This window comes from Tiliqua scincoides, chromosome 1 (genome assembly GCF_035046505.1).
Source record: "Tiliqua scincoides isolate rTilSci1 chromosome 1, rTilSci1.hap2, whole genome shotgun sequence".
Classification (NCBI taxonomy): domain Eukaryota; kingdom Metazoa; phylum Chordata; class Lepidosauria; order Squamata; family Scincidae; genus Tiliqua; species Tiliqua scincoides.
Window position 1 is genome coordinate 102,445,129 of NC_089821.1, and position 16,376 is coordinate 102,461,504.

Here is a 16,376-nt window from a genome sequence, read left to right on the forward strand (position 1 = left end):
GCTGTGCTGATGAGAGATGGGCTAATAAACTGCCTGGTCACGGCACTGGCAGCAGCTGGGCAAGATAAGGATGGCTGTTGCAAGAGAGGGATATGAGAAATGAGGACTACAGGCCCAATCCTATTCCATTTTTCAGTGCCAGTGCAGCCATGCCACTGAGGCTTGCATTGCATCCTGCAGTGGGGAGGCAGTCACAGAGGCCTCCTCAAGGTATGGGAACATTTGTTTCCTTACCTCAGGGCTGCATTGTGGCAGCACCAGTGCTGGAAAGTTGGATAGGATTGGGCCCTACTTCTACTATGCTTGGCAGTGAGGGGTGGACTGGGATTCATAGCTTGATGCAGGGGAGGTCATTTGAGGTTGAATGGCTTCCAGGGTCAAACCACCAAAACTCAATGTATTATTGAGTTCACATTACAATATTTTCACAATACAATGAAGTCTCTAGAATGGATTAGTTAGTGTCATAAAGCGGGGATCCATTGTGTCAGATACTGAGCTGAATTCTAACTTTTGCTGGAGCACTGCTCAGTTGTTGGAAGCTCCATCTGGGAATGGAAAGAGAGTTCTGCTCACAGAAGGGGCCTCTCCACAATTGCAACTCTCTTTTTATTCTTGGAAGAAGCTTCTAATGAGAAAATTGCACTCTGCAAAAGTTTAGGATGCAACCCATTGACTGAAATTATTTACTCATTGTGATTTACCCCCAGCATATCAATATGGACATGTCAAAATCTTCACTTTTATCAGAAACTGTTTCTCCTTCTCAGTTTGTTTGGAGTGCACTTATTTGTTAGGACATTTAAATGAAAATTAATGTCTTTTTTTGCCTAAATCATGTCCTAATTCATAACATGCATAAAAATTCAAAATACTCCATACTCAAAAACAAAAACAAGAAGATTGGTCCAAAATGGGGAGAGCCTTGCATGACAACACTGTGAAAGAACTTTCAACAATTCCAAATACACAAACAGGAAAAAAAACAAAAACTAGGAAGCGATTAAATTTTGAAATCATGTGCATTTAAAGCCACCCCCCAAGGACAATATTATAGAAATACAGAACACCTCATTTATAAGGGCTGAATCAAAAAGGGTTGTTTTTATCATTTTTAAAAACTATGCATGCTCCCTTTTTTTCCCCTTGGCCTTCTGAGAGTTCAACAGTCTCATTACTTTATAATCCATCTTACAAAACCTCTAGGTCATGCAGTAGCTGTTCAAAGAACTGAGAATAAAATATATCTAGAAAAATCATCAGCAGAATCAAAATATATGTCGGGACTGCCAATCTCGCCTGACCATGCTGTGAAGTGAGTCACAGGACTCAGCAAAGAGCAGCTGTGCATGTCCGGACTATCTTGCAATGGACAGGGAAGGAAACATAGCTCAATAGCATGCAGGCCAATTCATATTCACCAGAAAGTGATTATATATGTCGAACTTGCTTCGGTAACCTGTACAATAGTGGTGATACGTTGAATCTACCTGGTTAAAAAGCACCAGAGCTGCATTCTCGATTGCTCCAGCTTGATTTTACCCCTGTGAGAAGTAAGAATGGTAGGCAATGAAGTTCATGATACAGTACACCTCTGGTCTTTTGCTCTTTGGAGGTTGGCATTCAAACAAGGCATTTTTTTGGGGGGGGGAGAGCTAGAACACCAACCTAACAAAAAGGGAGATAGTCGCTGATTATAAAATTTGACGCATATTCATAATGACAGTCTGCATAGTCTTATGCTCATATAATCAGTCCACCAGGCACTATCAAGAACCCTCATCTAGTTTAATCCTCATCATGCCCACTTCACACTTGCTTCGTTCTTTCTTCTGTGAGCTGGGATAGCGCACTCTTTCCTCATTTACTTGTCTCTTCTGAACTCAAGTACACCATCTGAGTTGGTGTCATCAGCACAGAATATCCCGTTGGCAACATTCTGATCCGGCAAAACCCTTTTCCCTGTAATGGGATCCTACGACCAACATCTATCCCTTGATTTCTTTATAATGTCAAAAACAGTGGTCAAATAATGGCTCTTTCATATAATAGACTCTTGAAATAAAGTCTAGTCAATTCATTGGTGTGCCATGAATGATCCCCAGGTGTGCCGCAGAAATGTGGGAGAGGCTCATTTATTTATTAGTGGGGCCACTGGGCGATGTGAGCCCCCTCATTGGCAGCACAGTGTGTCTTGTCAATTGTCCAACTACTGGTGGTGTGCCTTGACTATTCTAGTGCCTTGCCAGTGTGCCATGAGATGAAAAAGGTTGAAAATCTCTGCTCTATGGTTTCTGCTGAGAAGCAGTGGTTGATCTACACTTTGCACAGCAAAAGCAATCAGCCCTGGTGTAAACTCAAGGCATCAAGAGAGGAAAACAGAAAAGATGATTTTACTCAGTAACTGAGAAGTTTATTGATTGTTTCGGAGAGAAAGGGATGTTATTTCTTTTAGAAGGAAAACCTTTCATTTGCAAAGCAATAAAAATTTGCACAAACCCTGTTCAGAATTAACTGTTTGCTGTCTACCATTGGGCAAAATTAATAATCTTGCAAGAACTAGGTCTTCCTCACTTTGTGCCTCTAACTCCAAAGACACAAGAGAGACACATGCTTTCTTTCCTCTGCAAAGTCATGCAGGGTGCAATCCTAACCAATTTTCCAGCACCAAGGTAAGGTACAAAGTCACTCCTAGATAAGAGAACAAACATTGCCTTACCTTGAGGAGACCTCTGTGACTGCTCCCCAATTGCAGGATGCAGCACATACCCCACTGGCACAGCTATGCCAGTGCTGGAAAGTTGGTTAGGACTGTGCCCTCAGCCTCTCTTTTGCCCCAGCTCAGAGAAAACCTAGTTTCTCCCTGCTAAATTTATCTGGTAAATAAATGTTCTAAGGGCCCAATGCTATCCAACTTTCCAGCACTGATGCAGCTGCAATTTAGCTCCAAAGCAAGAAAATAAATGGTACCTTGACAGCAACTGTTACCCTGCACATGCCCAATCTCATCTGATCTTGGAAGCTAAGCAGGGTCAGGCCTGGTTAGTACTTGGATGGGAGACTGCCTGGGAATACTGGGTGCTGTAGGCTTATACCATAGTCTTTTGAGACTGAAGGTTGCCAACCAACCAAATGGTACCTTGGGGTGACGTCCAAGACTGCCCCCGCCCACTGCAGGATGCAGCGCATACCCCATTTGGCATACCTGCATCAGTGCTGGAAAGTTGAATAGCACTGGGCCCTAAATCCCTATGTTATACACTTTTTTTCATGGCACCCTTACTCCTGCAGGGTGGCTAGCTCGCCCACATCAGCTGACTAGCAGGAAAAGATTTTCCTTTCCTTGTTTTTTTGTTTTGCAATGTTCTGAAGTTCCAAGGTGGTGGGGTGGACAGGCTTTTCTTCCATCTTAATCACCAGAACTGTAGGGGAGTGAGAAAGACTCCCACCTAAGAAGTCAGCAGAAAAGTATCTGTAGATCCACTATTAAAAGCTTTAGGAGTACAATAATAGCAGTAGCACATCATTGTTAAGAGATAATTCAAAACCGCATCTGGTTTTAAGTTTTGACATAGCATTCTGTACTTACTAGAGTAACATTGGTTAAAGCAGCAATAGGGTAGCTATGATTCAGAGAAGACAATCTGCTATCTTAACACAAAAGCAAAAGAAAGCAACAGTTGCTTCTGTGAAACAGGAAAATCTTCATTAGCTTTAGAAACAGTTACACTCTCATGAAATCAGTTTGCAACTTTGGCAGCAGTTAACACATTTTGTGCAGTTTATTATATTTATCTGTAATCAGACATGGAGTAGAAAATCTCCCAAATCAGTGTAACCCAAAATCATAAGAACAGATGATTTGTCACTGGCTAAGTTTTTGATTGATAACCCCCAGGCGCAGCGGGCATACTCAGAGCCCGATTCTGGGCTTGGTACGCTGGCTCACCACCAGTGCACACTGTCAAAAACGTGCCGTAAGGCATATTTGCGCGTCCTACTGCTGGGCGAACGCTGGTGGTAGCCCAGCGCTGGCCAGTACAGGCACCCAACCACCACCGCTCAATGGTCATGCAGACCGCCAAGCAGTGGAGAGGTAAGCAGGGGCGTGGAGGGAGGTGGGGAGAAGGCGTTCTGGGGAGAGGGCAGGGGGGAGGCGGGCGGAGGGTGGGAAGAGGTTGGGGAGGTGTTCCAGGGAGGTGGGGAGAGGGGGGAAGGTGTGCCGGGGGGAGGGAGCGGGGAGGGAGGAAGGCAGGACTGTTGGAACAATGCTCCACCAGATCCAGAGCCTCAGTGTTATGCTCACTGGCTCTTGATTCACCGCCAACCTTTTCGTTGGTAGTGAGTAACCCACTGCGGGGTTACTCCCTTTATTGCGGGGAAGGAGATGAAAGTCCCCTTCTCCCAAGGAGCCGCCGCCGGCTGCCCAAAGCGTGTAGGATGCGGCAGTAGCCATTCCCTGGGCAGCTCAGGATTGGGCTGCCCGTGGCTAGATGTAATGCATTCCTGTCAAATATCCTCAAAGCCAGATTTAAAGGTCTGGGAGTCAGAGCTAAATGTTGTGCACGTAATGCGAAGAATCTTGAGACTGTGCTCCATATACTTTTGCACTGCCCTTGGTATAATGATCTACGACAATCAAATTTTTACCCATATTTACTCCACTCTGCCATGAACTCGGATACCTATATTATTCATACTTTGCTAGCAGCTGATGGTGAGGCATCTGTGTGTTCAATAGCGAATTATCTACAATTAGTTATGCAAAGGCGGACAGAATTGGTTAGAGCTCAGAAGGCTGCTTTACAATCTGAGGACTAGCCTACTATGTATTATATTAATTGTAAAAGATAGACTGTGTGATTTGCTTGAACTTCCTACATGGTGATGTTTCTTCTATGTCTATTATTTTTTATGGAAGTATTAATTCTATACCAGTAAAGGTTCAGTAACTAAGGAAGTACAGGTTAAGTAAATGAAACAGTCAGCCAAAAAATGAGCTCATTGCCAACTGCTAGAAAAGTATGACTTCACAACCTTGCTCAAATCCTAATGCTCTCAGGTCAAACATGAATGTAGGAAAGAACATGGGAGATCTTAGAAAAATGAACTAGGCACAGGAAAGAAATCTTTTCCTACAAAACTTGTTTTTACAGATCAAGTAACTTCTACTTTCCTAGTGTAAGCAAAAAAAGGTGCTGAGAATAAAATTATAAAGCATAAAAATATTGAAAAACATTTTAGTTTCACTTCTTTTAAAAACAACCTTAGAACATGTAAAGCAATTCCAGGGAAACCCTCTATAAATACTGCTATCAGAAGGTTCAGCTAATGGAAGGTAAGAAAATTTGCCCCTGTGCCAGAATACGGTCTGACTCATATTCTTATTCAGTCATGTCAGCCATGCAGTTTATGGTAACTTTAAGGTATGTCATTCCTTTGGTCATTCTGAATCTGGGCAGAATCTTAAAACATCATGGGCAGGAAAGATCAAGGTGACCCGTACTAGATGCTGTCATTATTCAAAATAATTCAAATAAATACCTGCCAATAACTGTGTGCGTCACTGAAGATCCAAGTATTTAATAATTCTACACTTAATGGGGAAAAAAATAACAAAAAACACATAGATCTAGCACAAAAGAACCAAATTTACAGAAACAAAACATAAAGAGAAAACTTGGCACTTTACAATATAATGCCTTAAACATCACGAAAGTCATCTATATCAATGGCAAGATGTTCTCAGACCCTAAACAGGTATACTCAAAGCCTGAGTTTTCTTGAATGTAGGTTTGTTTTTTCTTTTCCAAGAAGAATATGATGCTTTATTCAGGAATCTTTCTTTCCTGGATATTCCACTACTGGTCTAGATTAGATAATACTAAAAAATAATTTGAATCTTTTGCCCTTACATAATATTTATGAATTGAGATACCTCAAGGATTATTCACACTGGGCAGAATTCTGCTTACCTATGAAGGCTTTTCAGCAACACTCTTTCAGCAGCTGCAACCCTCTTACCCGCCCCCAGTACCCTCCAGAAAACCTCCGCTACGGGTCGTCAAAGTGTGGATTTGGATCCCAGTCAACGACAACAAATATGAAAAATCCTGTAGCCTGTACAAACTAATTAGTAAACAAACCACAATACCAAATCAGGATTTGTTAACTAATTATGTTTTGTACATGCAATAGTTTTCCGTATTTATTTAGATGAAATGGGAAACTGCTGTTAAGTACAACCAGAAACTTTAAATTTAGCTTCCCTTGTGCAAAGGAGTGATCCACTGTAGCAAATTTCCAGAAAAATACACCACACTCAGTTGTTATATCTGAATATGACCTCTGTGTTCCAAAAGACTTGCGGTTAGTATTCAACCTCCTTAAAACGTCACCTTTTTATGTTTCAAAAAAGGCAGACCAACCATTTCTCCTTTGCAGAAATGTTTTGTGACACGAAGGGGCCAATCGTATTCTTGTACCCCCCATGCCATTGCAGCGATGTCAAACTGGCAAACACTGCATCTATGGTGGGGGGGGGCACGCAAGCCAGAAGGCCTCAGCAGCATTGCCAGTGCAAGTCTGAGAAGAAAAACGGTGCAGGGAGGCTGCTGCCAAAAGGGATTAGAACCACTGTGGGTTGCCCATGATGGATGCTCCCTCTCCCGCGACCTCCCCACCCTGTTAAGTCTCCCTCCCCGCCTGGTTCTGCCTCCTCCCCACCTCCATTCCACCTTCCCTGCCATCCTTCCTCCTCTGGCAAGTGAGAATTCCTTTGCTGGCGAGGGCAGAATGGCACAGGTCTTTTCGCCAGTGCTCCAACAGCATGCTGACTCGCATGTGGTGGGAGCGCCTTTAACGACAGGTGCTGGCTGCCTTACAGCAGTTAGTGCTGTCATAGGAGCCTCACTGCCACTGGTCAGCGAGGTGAAGTTTGGGCTATCAGTCAGAAAAGTTGAGGTGTCATCCAACATGAGGAAAGAGGTGCAGAGTTGCTATTGCATGAATGCTCACAGAGACCCCTGTAGTTCAACCTTTTTGCGCGACTATGCTCTGAGTCAACCTAAGGGCTGGGTAAGTGCAATCACTGGTCCAAAATGTGTCTTGCTCAAGCTAACAGTGGTTTTTCCTTAACTTTTACATTAGCCACTGCGGCTTAGTCCAAGAAGGCCGGGTCAGCTTCCAGAATCAAAGCACCCAGATGGGCTAAGCCCTTCTCACAATAGTAGAAGTCTACTGCCCAACTGGATGTTCTGTTGACACTGCACAGGGTTGGATTGTTAGATCATAATAAGGCTCCACATGCAATAAAGAATGAACATAATGCTCACAAATGGCCCATTCTCACCATCTGCTGTTTTAACTATGGAATAGTTCTGTTATGTGTTGCAAACCATAAATAAGCCATCAAAATAAGACCCCTTCAGTATATTCCACTGAAACAGGTTTTCCATAATGGAATTAGTTTCTTGTATTTATAAACATAGAAAGTCCTACCTCTTTGCTCTCTCCAAGCTCGGATTCACTGCTAAATTCCTCTGTGTTTATATTTTCAAAATCTGACTCTCCGACAGCAATAGGTACAGTCACCGTAAGGCCTGGATTATTTATAAAAGACATATAGTCACTTTCATCAAGAATGCATTTTTCCACACCGCTGCCTGTGCCTACACCACTGGTAGTTCCATTCCCATCTCTCAGATAATTAACATCTTTGCATATTTCGACCACGGTATGGTTGGAAATGCAGATGTCTTTCTTGTGGTTTAGTTCTTCAAGTGCTTTGATCTCCTCGATAGCTTTCTGTTGTCTAACAAAGGCTTTTTGCACAAGTTCTCGCAATTTTTTCTTAACATAATCAATTCCTCTCTGAATTCTTGCCACAGCAACCTGTAGATTATTCATTTCATTGTCGTCATCTGTTGCAGCAAGGTTGTCTGAACTGAAGGAGCTCAGCAGCAAGGCTAGAAACAAGTTCAAAACCTAAATGTTGGGGAAAGAAAGAGAAAAATACTGTGGGCTTCTTGTATTTGGAAGAGGAACTGCCTTCTCCCCATTATACACATAAAAATCACTCTACTATATCAGTACACACAGTCTAGTAGGTAGACCCTAGTAGCTGAGAAAATCATAGAAGAGCACACAAGTTATGAATTTATGTAATGGAATTTTTAGCCCGCCTGACCCACAAATGCAACACAACAGTGTAGTGATTTTAAAACACTCCAGTTTTAGACCGCCTGGGAATACCGGGTGCTGTAGGCTTCTACCATGATCTCGGAAGCTAGGCAAGGTCAGGCCTGGTTAGTACTTGGATGGGAGACCACCTGGGAATACCGGGTGCTGTAGGCTTATACCATGATCTCGGAAGCTAAGCAGGGTCAGGCCTGGTTAGTACTTGGATGGGAGACCACCTGGGAATCCTGGGTGCTGTAGGCTTATACCATGATCTTGGAAGCTAAGCAAGGTCAGGGCTGGTTAGTACTTGGATGGGAGACCGCCTGGGAATACCGGGTGCTGTGGGCTTATACCATAGTCTTTCGAGACTGAAGGTTGCCAACCAGTTTTAGCCATTCACACCCAACCCCCTTCCAGAGACACACCCCTAAAAAGTTCACAGCAAGCCACAAAGACATTAAAGCAATATTTCTCAATGTTTGTCCCTTGCTGTACCACTTTGCATGGTTCACCTGTTGGCAGTCTCATCAGAAGGAACTGGGGATGACATCATCGCTGGTTGGGAGGCCAAATGAAACCTGGCAAACACCAGTAAGTGGCTCAAGGTGGATGGGTGGGCTTTTTCGAGAGCCTGAATAGCATGTTTCGGAGCTCTGCCTGCCAATCTTACTACTGCTGTTTGTCATGATACTGGTCTCAGTGCTGGGAGGCAGGTGTCTGGAGGTCCTGCACATACCACCATACATTATCTCAAGTACCAGTAGTGGTATCCATACCACTGGTTGAGAAACACTGCATTAAAGCATTCACAAAATCACTCACATTCACATCTCACATTACAAGAAGTTAATAACAATCACAAGTTAAACATGGGTATTAGCGATTCTTCTACAAAATAATAATTCAAACACATTTACCAGACACTACAATATTAAACACTGCAATTTTTATTTTTATTTTTTCAAAAAGACTGATTACTTACCACTAAGTTTCCAATCACCATGACCAACATGAAAACAATAAGGCACATGGTTTGGTCTGCCACCTCCATACAATCCCACATGGTCTCTATCCATTCACCACACAGAACTCGAAACACGATCAAGAAAGAATGGAAAAAGTCACTCATGTGCCAGCGAGGAAGTTCACAGTCTGTGGCAATTTTGCAGACACATTCCCTGTAGTTTTTCCCAAACAGCTGCATCCCAACCACAGCAAAGATAAAGACAATGATGGCCAGCACCAGGGTCAAATTCCCCAGAGCCCCAACTGAGTTGCCAATAATCTTGATCAGCATATTTAGCGTGGGCCATGATTTTGCTAATTTAAAAACACGGAGCTGGAAAACAACAGCAAGGAAACAACATTATTATTGTTCAAAATTATTCCTGATGAATTTTGAATAACAAAATAAAAGCAGACTACAATTTGTCCAGATTTTTGGGGGGGAGGTCGAAAGATGAAAGCACAATGCTACATTCAGCAGAGCGATGGATCTATATTAGGAACGGGCAGCTTAATGAGTTATGAGATCCACAAATGTTTGAGGATCTTCATTACACACAGATCTATATTATTTGTGATCATAATTCATTTATACTTCTCATTACATTTGACATTTACATGTGGCCACATCTGATAGATATGTCAAACTTACCCAAAAAAGAGACATTTGTGATTTGAACTAGAAACACTGGTTCTCAGGCGGCTATAGTATCAAATCACTTAAATAAATTCTCAGCCTATACATTAAAGTTCAATGAAAACATCTGCTCTCATTTGCACATTCTGCCAAGTACCGTAATTTAAAGTAGAGGTATGAGCTACTTAACAACAGGGATGTGTTCTCCAATTCCCACTGTTATGCGATTAAGGTCATTAAGTGACCATTCAGTTCAATCTACACCATGAAGGCAACAAACAGACACTCCCTGCCAGACACAACTGGTTGCACAGGCTACTGGAGATAGATTGCTTTTTCTTGCATTAGGAGCCTCTCTGTTGTGTAAACAGACACTCTGCTGCAGGCTATGGGAGATGTGATTGTCTCACAAACAGCATCTTTATTGTGCTTTGACCACTGTCATATATGTGGTCCGTCGTTAAGTGAACTATTTTTAAGCAGTGCATGCATGCATATCATAACAAATTTGTATTATTTTTTTCTATTTCGCCATAGCTCATGCTCCTTCATGGCATGCAGGAGGTTCCAGGTTCAATCTTTGCCTTATCCAAGTAGGACTTGGAGTTCAACCAGCAACATTAAGGGAAATAATAAAAGCTTCTTCAAATATGTTAGAAGCAGGAAACCTGCCAGAGAAGCGGTTGGCCCTCTGGATGGTGAGGGAGGGAAAGGGGAGATAAAAGGAGACTTAGAGATGGCAGAGAAATTAAATGAGTTCTTTGCATCTGCCTTCACGGCAGAAGACCTCGGGCAGATACCGCTGCCCGAACGGCCCCTCCTAACCGAGGAGTTAAGTCAGATAGAGGTTAAAAGAGAAGATGCTTCAGACCTCATTGATAAATTAAAGATCAATAAGTCACCGGGCCCTGATGGCATCCACCCAAGAGTTATTAAGGAATTGAAGAATGAAGTTGCAGATCTCTTGACTAAGGTATGCAACATGTCCCTCAAAACGGCCACAGTGCCAGAAGGTTGGAGGATAGCAAATGTCACGCCAATCTTTAAAAAAGGAAAGAGGGGGGACCCGGGAAACTATAGGCCGGTCAGCCTAACATCCATACCGGGTAAGATGGTGGAATGCCTCATCAAAGATAGGATCTCAAAACACGTAGATGAACAGGCCTTGCTGAAGGAGAATCAGCATGGCTTCTGTAAAGGTAAGTCTTGCCTCACAAACCTTTCAGAATTCTTTGAATAGGTCAACAGGCATGTGGATGCGGGAGAACCCGTGGACATTATATATCTGGACTTTCAGAAGGCGTTTGACACGGTCCCTCACCAAAGGCTACTAAAAAAACTCCACAATCAGGGAATTAGAGGACAGGTCCTCTCATGGATTGAGAACTGGTTGAAGACCAGGAAACAGAGAGTGGGTGTCAATGGGCAATTTTCACAATGGAGAGAAGTGAAAAGCGGTGTGCCCCAAGGATCTGTCCTGGGACTGGTGCTTTTCAACGTCTTCATAAATGACCTGGAGACAGGGTTGAGCAGTGAGGTGGCCAAGTTTGCAGATGACACCAAACTTTTCTGAGTGGTGAAGACCAGAAGTGTTTGTGAGGAGCTCCAGAAGGATCTCTCCAAACTGGCAGAATGAGCAGCAAAATGGCAGATGTGCTTCAGTGTCAGTAAGTGTAAAGTCATGCACATTGGGGCAAAAAATCAAAACTTCACATATAGGTTGATGGGCTCTGAGCTGTCTGTGACAGATCAGGAGAGAGATCTTGGGGTGGTGGTGGACAGGTCGATGAAAGTGTGGACCCAATGTGTGGCGGCAGTGAAGAAGGCCAATTCTATGCTTGGGATCATTAGAAAAGGTATTGAGAACAAAACAGCTAATATTATAATGCCGTTGTACAAATCGATGATAAGGCCACACCTGGAGTATTGTGTCCAGTTCTGGTGCCACATCTCAAAAAAGGCATAGTGGAAATGGAAAAGGTGCAAAAGAGAGCGACTAAGATGATTGCTGGACTGGAGCACCTTCCTTATGAGGAAAGGCTATGGTGTTTGGGCCTCTTCAGCCTAGAAAAGAGACGCCTGAGGGGGGACATGATTGAGACATACAAAATTATGCAGGGGATGGACAGAGTGGTTAGAGGGATGCTCTTTACACTCTCACATAACACCAGAACCAGGGGACATCCACTAAAATTGAGTGTTGGGAGAGTTAGGACAGACAAAAGAAAATATTTCTTGACTCAGCATATTGTTGGTCTGTGGAACTCCTTGCCACGGGATGTGGTGATGGCATCTGGCCTGGACGCCTTTAAAAGGGGATTGGACAAGTTTCTGGAGAAAAAATCCATTACGGGTTAAAAGCCATGATGCAACCTCCTGATTTTAGAAATGGGCTATGTCAGATGCAAGGGAGGGCACCAGGATGCAGGTCTCTTGTTATCTGGTGTGCTCCCTGGGGCATTTGGTGGGCCGCTGTGAGATACAGGAAGCTGGACTAGATGGGTCTATGGCCTGATCCAGTGGGGCTGTTCTTCTGTTCTTATGACTGGGAAAAGACTCCTTCCTGTAATCCAGAAGGCAACATTGACCTAGATGGATTGATGCTCTGACACTGCATAAGGCAGCTTCGTAGCTTCTATACAACAGATGATCAAAAGTATGCTTTTTATTTTGAAGTATTCTCTGGTGCATTCATGCATAGTTTTGGAGATGCTTTTTTCAGTTAGAAGATCATTCCTGCAGTGGGCTGTAACCTAACAGCACAATGCTATCAATGCATGTTTACTCAAAAGTCTCATTGAGTTGAATGGGACTTACTACCAGGCAAATGTGTATTGGATTGCAGACTCATGGCAAATCCTGAGTCAGCAATGCACATGCCACTCCAGTGCAGACCTGTCATACAGCACACTGTGACAGCACACAATGCTGGCTGAAATGCCTGCACTGTCCCACTGGCACCAGTGCAGAGAGCAGCATGCACCAGACATGGTAGTTCTGTGCCAGGCAGTGCAGGGGTGGGGGAAGGGCAGGGGAGCATGGGGAGGTGTAATGGGGTGGGGGAGGTTGACCACAGGGGTGGAGTTTGGGCAGATGAGGCCCAAGAGGGGGTGAAATTGGCAACAGCCACGTTTGTCATACATGCTGCATACATAACCCAGACAAGGAACTGCTTATGAAAATCCTATCACAGAAAAACATTAGAAATTGTGAACGATGCAAATTTAAAATTACTATTAAAAATTCAACAGATTGCTATTTCATATGCCAATACACATGCTGCCTATAAACACTGTACATTATGTAAAAAAACTCTATGAATTTACCAGTCTGAAGGATCTCAGGACTGACAATCCTTCCACATTTGCAAGACCCAGTTCCATTAAACTCAGGCTGACAATGATGCCATCAAATATATTCCAGCCTTCTTGGAAATAATAATAAGGATCCATGGCTATTATCTTGAGGACCATTTCTGCTGTGAAGATCCCAGTGAAAACCTAAGCACAAGCGTTAACGAATTAGCCTAAATTTGTTTTGGACTAGAACAATTTGAGCAATGTTTTATCCAAGTTAAAGGTCTCCCACATCTCTCATCAGATGCATCACCCTACATGCAAAACAGAGATAGGTACAGGAAAGCATTGCCTGCAAGCCTCCAGTCATCAAGGTCCATTACTAATACTGCAACCCAAATTATATGGAATTAAATAAGGGAATAGGTATCATTGACACCAAGGGGATGCATAAGTTTAATATAAGAAAGTCAGGATTGAGTGTTGTTTTTTTTTCCTATTCCACCGAATCCTCACTAGAATAGCATTCAGTTCCAAACATGATTACCATTCTATTATTTTCACATTATGAACTTGTACAAACAAAACTGGTTGCAGCTATTTTCAGCTAATGTAGCATTAAAAATAGTTGTCTCTCCCCAGCCTACCATATATATCAATGGGTGCAGTCCTAATCAACTTTCCAGCACTGACATAGCTATGCCAATGTAGCGTACACTGCATCCTGCAGTGGGGAAGCAATCAAGGTGGCCTCCTCAAGGTAAGGGCACGATTGTTACCTTACCTTGGGGCTCCACTGCAGCTAGATCAGTGCTGGAAAGTTGGTTAGGATTACACCCAATGTCATAGTTTTTCTATGAGATGTTATTTTCATAGAGACTTTTTCATAGAGATGTTATTCTTTCATCTTTGATGTTAATGTAATTTACCTTTCTTGGGTTAAAACAGTAGTATTTTAATTCAATATGACCAATTTTAAAATTATAGACTTGAACCATTCCTTTTCATCATAATTTCTTTTGCAAAAAGGGTGTTATTTGCCTGATCGTAAGCAATTCTCAAGCTACAAAACAATTCACCAGAAAAATGACAAATTAACTTTGGATGGAAACCAGCAAAATGAGGTTAACAGATTAAAAGGGCAAAAGATCTGAAGTTTTAAATTAGTATCAGCAGGGAGGACAGTACGACCTAGCATTCATTCCTAATTAAAGTTAATACAATCTGAAGACTGCTTCATACACTACGCTGGGCAAAAGCCACACTGCAAGGGAGCCACTGCTAGTCAGGAGTATCCTGTAGCATGTCACTATATTGCACACATTTTAAACATGTAATTGAAAACACAAATACTACATCTTTGCCATATTCAATATGAATGCATATTGAATACAAATTGTACATAATAGGCCAATGCATGTTGGCTCACACAAACAGTAAAGCTGTGCAGAGCCTCAAGAACTCAGCAGCTCCACCCACACCAGATGGGCACAGGTTGGGCCCAGTCCCAATGCATGTCTACTCAGAAGTAAGTCCACCGGGTTTAGTGGGACTTGCCCACAGGATTGCAGCCTAAAACAAGTGGGAAAGGGATTCAAAAAACTTTATGGTGCCGTTCTAGGGATTCTAGGTTCTTTGAAATGTCCCCCTCCCCCCCAAAAAGACTGGTCAGTGAAATATATAGCATAATCTGATTACGTCTGACATAGAGAGCAGTCTATAAACATGCTGTCTTTTTACTATATGTCCCTATAAACTGTGAAGGAATGAATTTATTTCCTGTCTGGGCTCACCCTTCATTCAGAAGTAAATTTTAGTAACAAAATGCTGACAACGAATTTGTTGTAAAGAACATTTTCAGAGGTATTACATTGCTAGGTAAATTTAAGGGAAGATTATTCCAAGAGGTATTGAAATGGCAAAGTGATTTAGAAGTTTTCAAGCATTAAAAACAATTCTGTAGAAAATGCAAAGGAACAAAGATGGAAGTACCAAATTAGCTTCTGTCAATTTATATAGGCTAAGCCTAAGAGATGTTCCAAGTGATCTCTGTAAAGCAGCTTAGCTACATCTAAGATTATATTATACATACTGTCAAATAATGATCTGTAATCGCATTTTCACTCCAAAGCAAGAGCTTGAAGGAGTAAAAGTAATAGCGGCCCCCATGGAAGGTAAATCTTTCATACAAGAGATCTGTGCAGTCTTCCTAAGCCACTGGTCATCCTCCCAGCTTTGCTAAAGATACTCACCTATGGAATGTTCATCTTCCAGATCCAACTCCTGCTTTACTAAGAAAGCCATTTGTTCACTTTTCAGCACAATCTTAACGCTGCCTTGAGCTGGCACAAGTCTCTTGTGCCAGATTCTGAGTATCACGAACATGCCCTAAAGCATACTTGCTGCTACTTGGGAGCATGCTGGGCCAGTGCACGGATATGCACTGGCCCAGCGGAGCTGCAGCAGCGCTAGAACAGTGTGAGTTTGTGCTGGTCCAGACAGACTAGCACAGGGGGTGGGACAGGACAGGGAGAGGAGGGAAGAATGGAGGCAGGGAGGGGGCATTTCAGGGTGCAGGGAAGGCAGCCTGGGGGGCGGATCAGGCCTGAGACAGGAGTGGGGCTGGCTGCGGTGACCAGAGTTACCATCCTGACCAGAGTTACTTGGACCATTCGGATATGAACCCGTGAAATTGTGGGTGCAGATCTGAGAAGCCTCCTAGGGCTGCCTGCAGTATTTTTCAAGGTAAGAGGAATAAAATCTCCTTCCTCTGAGTTGTGTTCCAGGCCACACCAAACCTGTGCTGGATACAGCACAGGCCAGTCAGCCTGCCTGTTCCAACACAGGTGAGGACAGTGCCCTTAGAGTACTCTACAATATTATATTGTTCTTAGGATCCATTGCCGGCAATCAGCTAGTATATTGGCAATTAATAGATGGTGGGTCCAAACCACAATTTTAGAATTGCTCTAAACTACTGTGAAAGACACTCATCCAAATTTAACCAAATTATTACAAAATATTTTCGATGGAAACACTACTCTGAGGTAAAGTTTTTTAAACGTGTATTATTTGACAGTGTGCTCGCCAGGACCCAATTTAAGATTTCCTAAGACCAGCAGGCAATCATCTCCTCAGTTATTAGTTTTAGATGGTAGTAAAAACCATATAGGCATTTTTAAGACATGCTGGGTGTGTGGATTCTGGAATACTTAACTGCTATTTCCCCCCCCCCTTATCTGACTTTTATTTTTATT

The 16,376-nt window shown here is 42.8% G+C and overlaps 1 protein-coding gene and 1 pseudogene across 8 annotated transcripts in view; one reads left to right on the forward strand and one right to left on the reverse strand.

The window, feature by feature from the left end:
- Positions 1 to 16,376, reverse strand: part of LOC136657639 (sodium channel protein type 3 subunit alpha) — a 68,993-nt gene that overhangs the window by 23,245 nt on the left and 29,372 nt on the right. For all 8 annotated transcript variants that reach the window (XM_066634663.1, XM_066634672.1, XM_066634655.1 and 5 more), the window contains 3 exons: positions 13,150 to 13,323; positions 9,164 to 9,520; positions 7,501 to 7,986 (listed from right to left, as the gene is read on the reverse strand). In XM_066634663.1, coding sequence (XP_066490760.1) covers positions 7,501 to 7,986; positions 9,164 to 9,520; positions 13,150 to 13,323 — 1,017 coding nt within the window. The remainder of the gene's footprint in view (positions 1 to 7,500; positions 7,987 to 9,163; positions 9,521 to 13,149; positions 13,324 to 16,376) is intronic.
- On the forward strand, positions 2,974 to 3,090 carry LOC136637134 (5S ribosomal RNA; annotated as a pseudogene).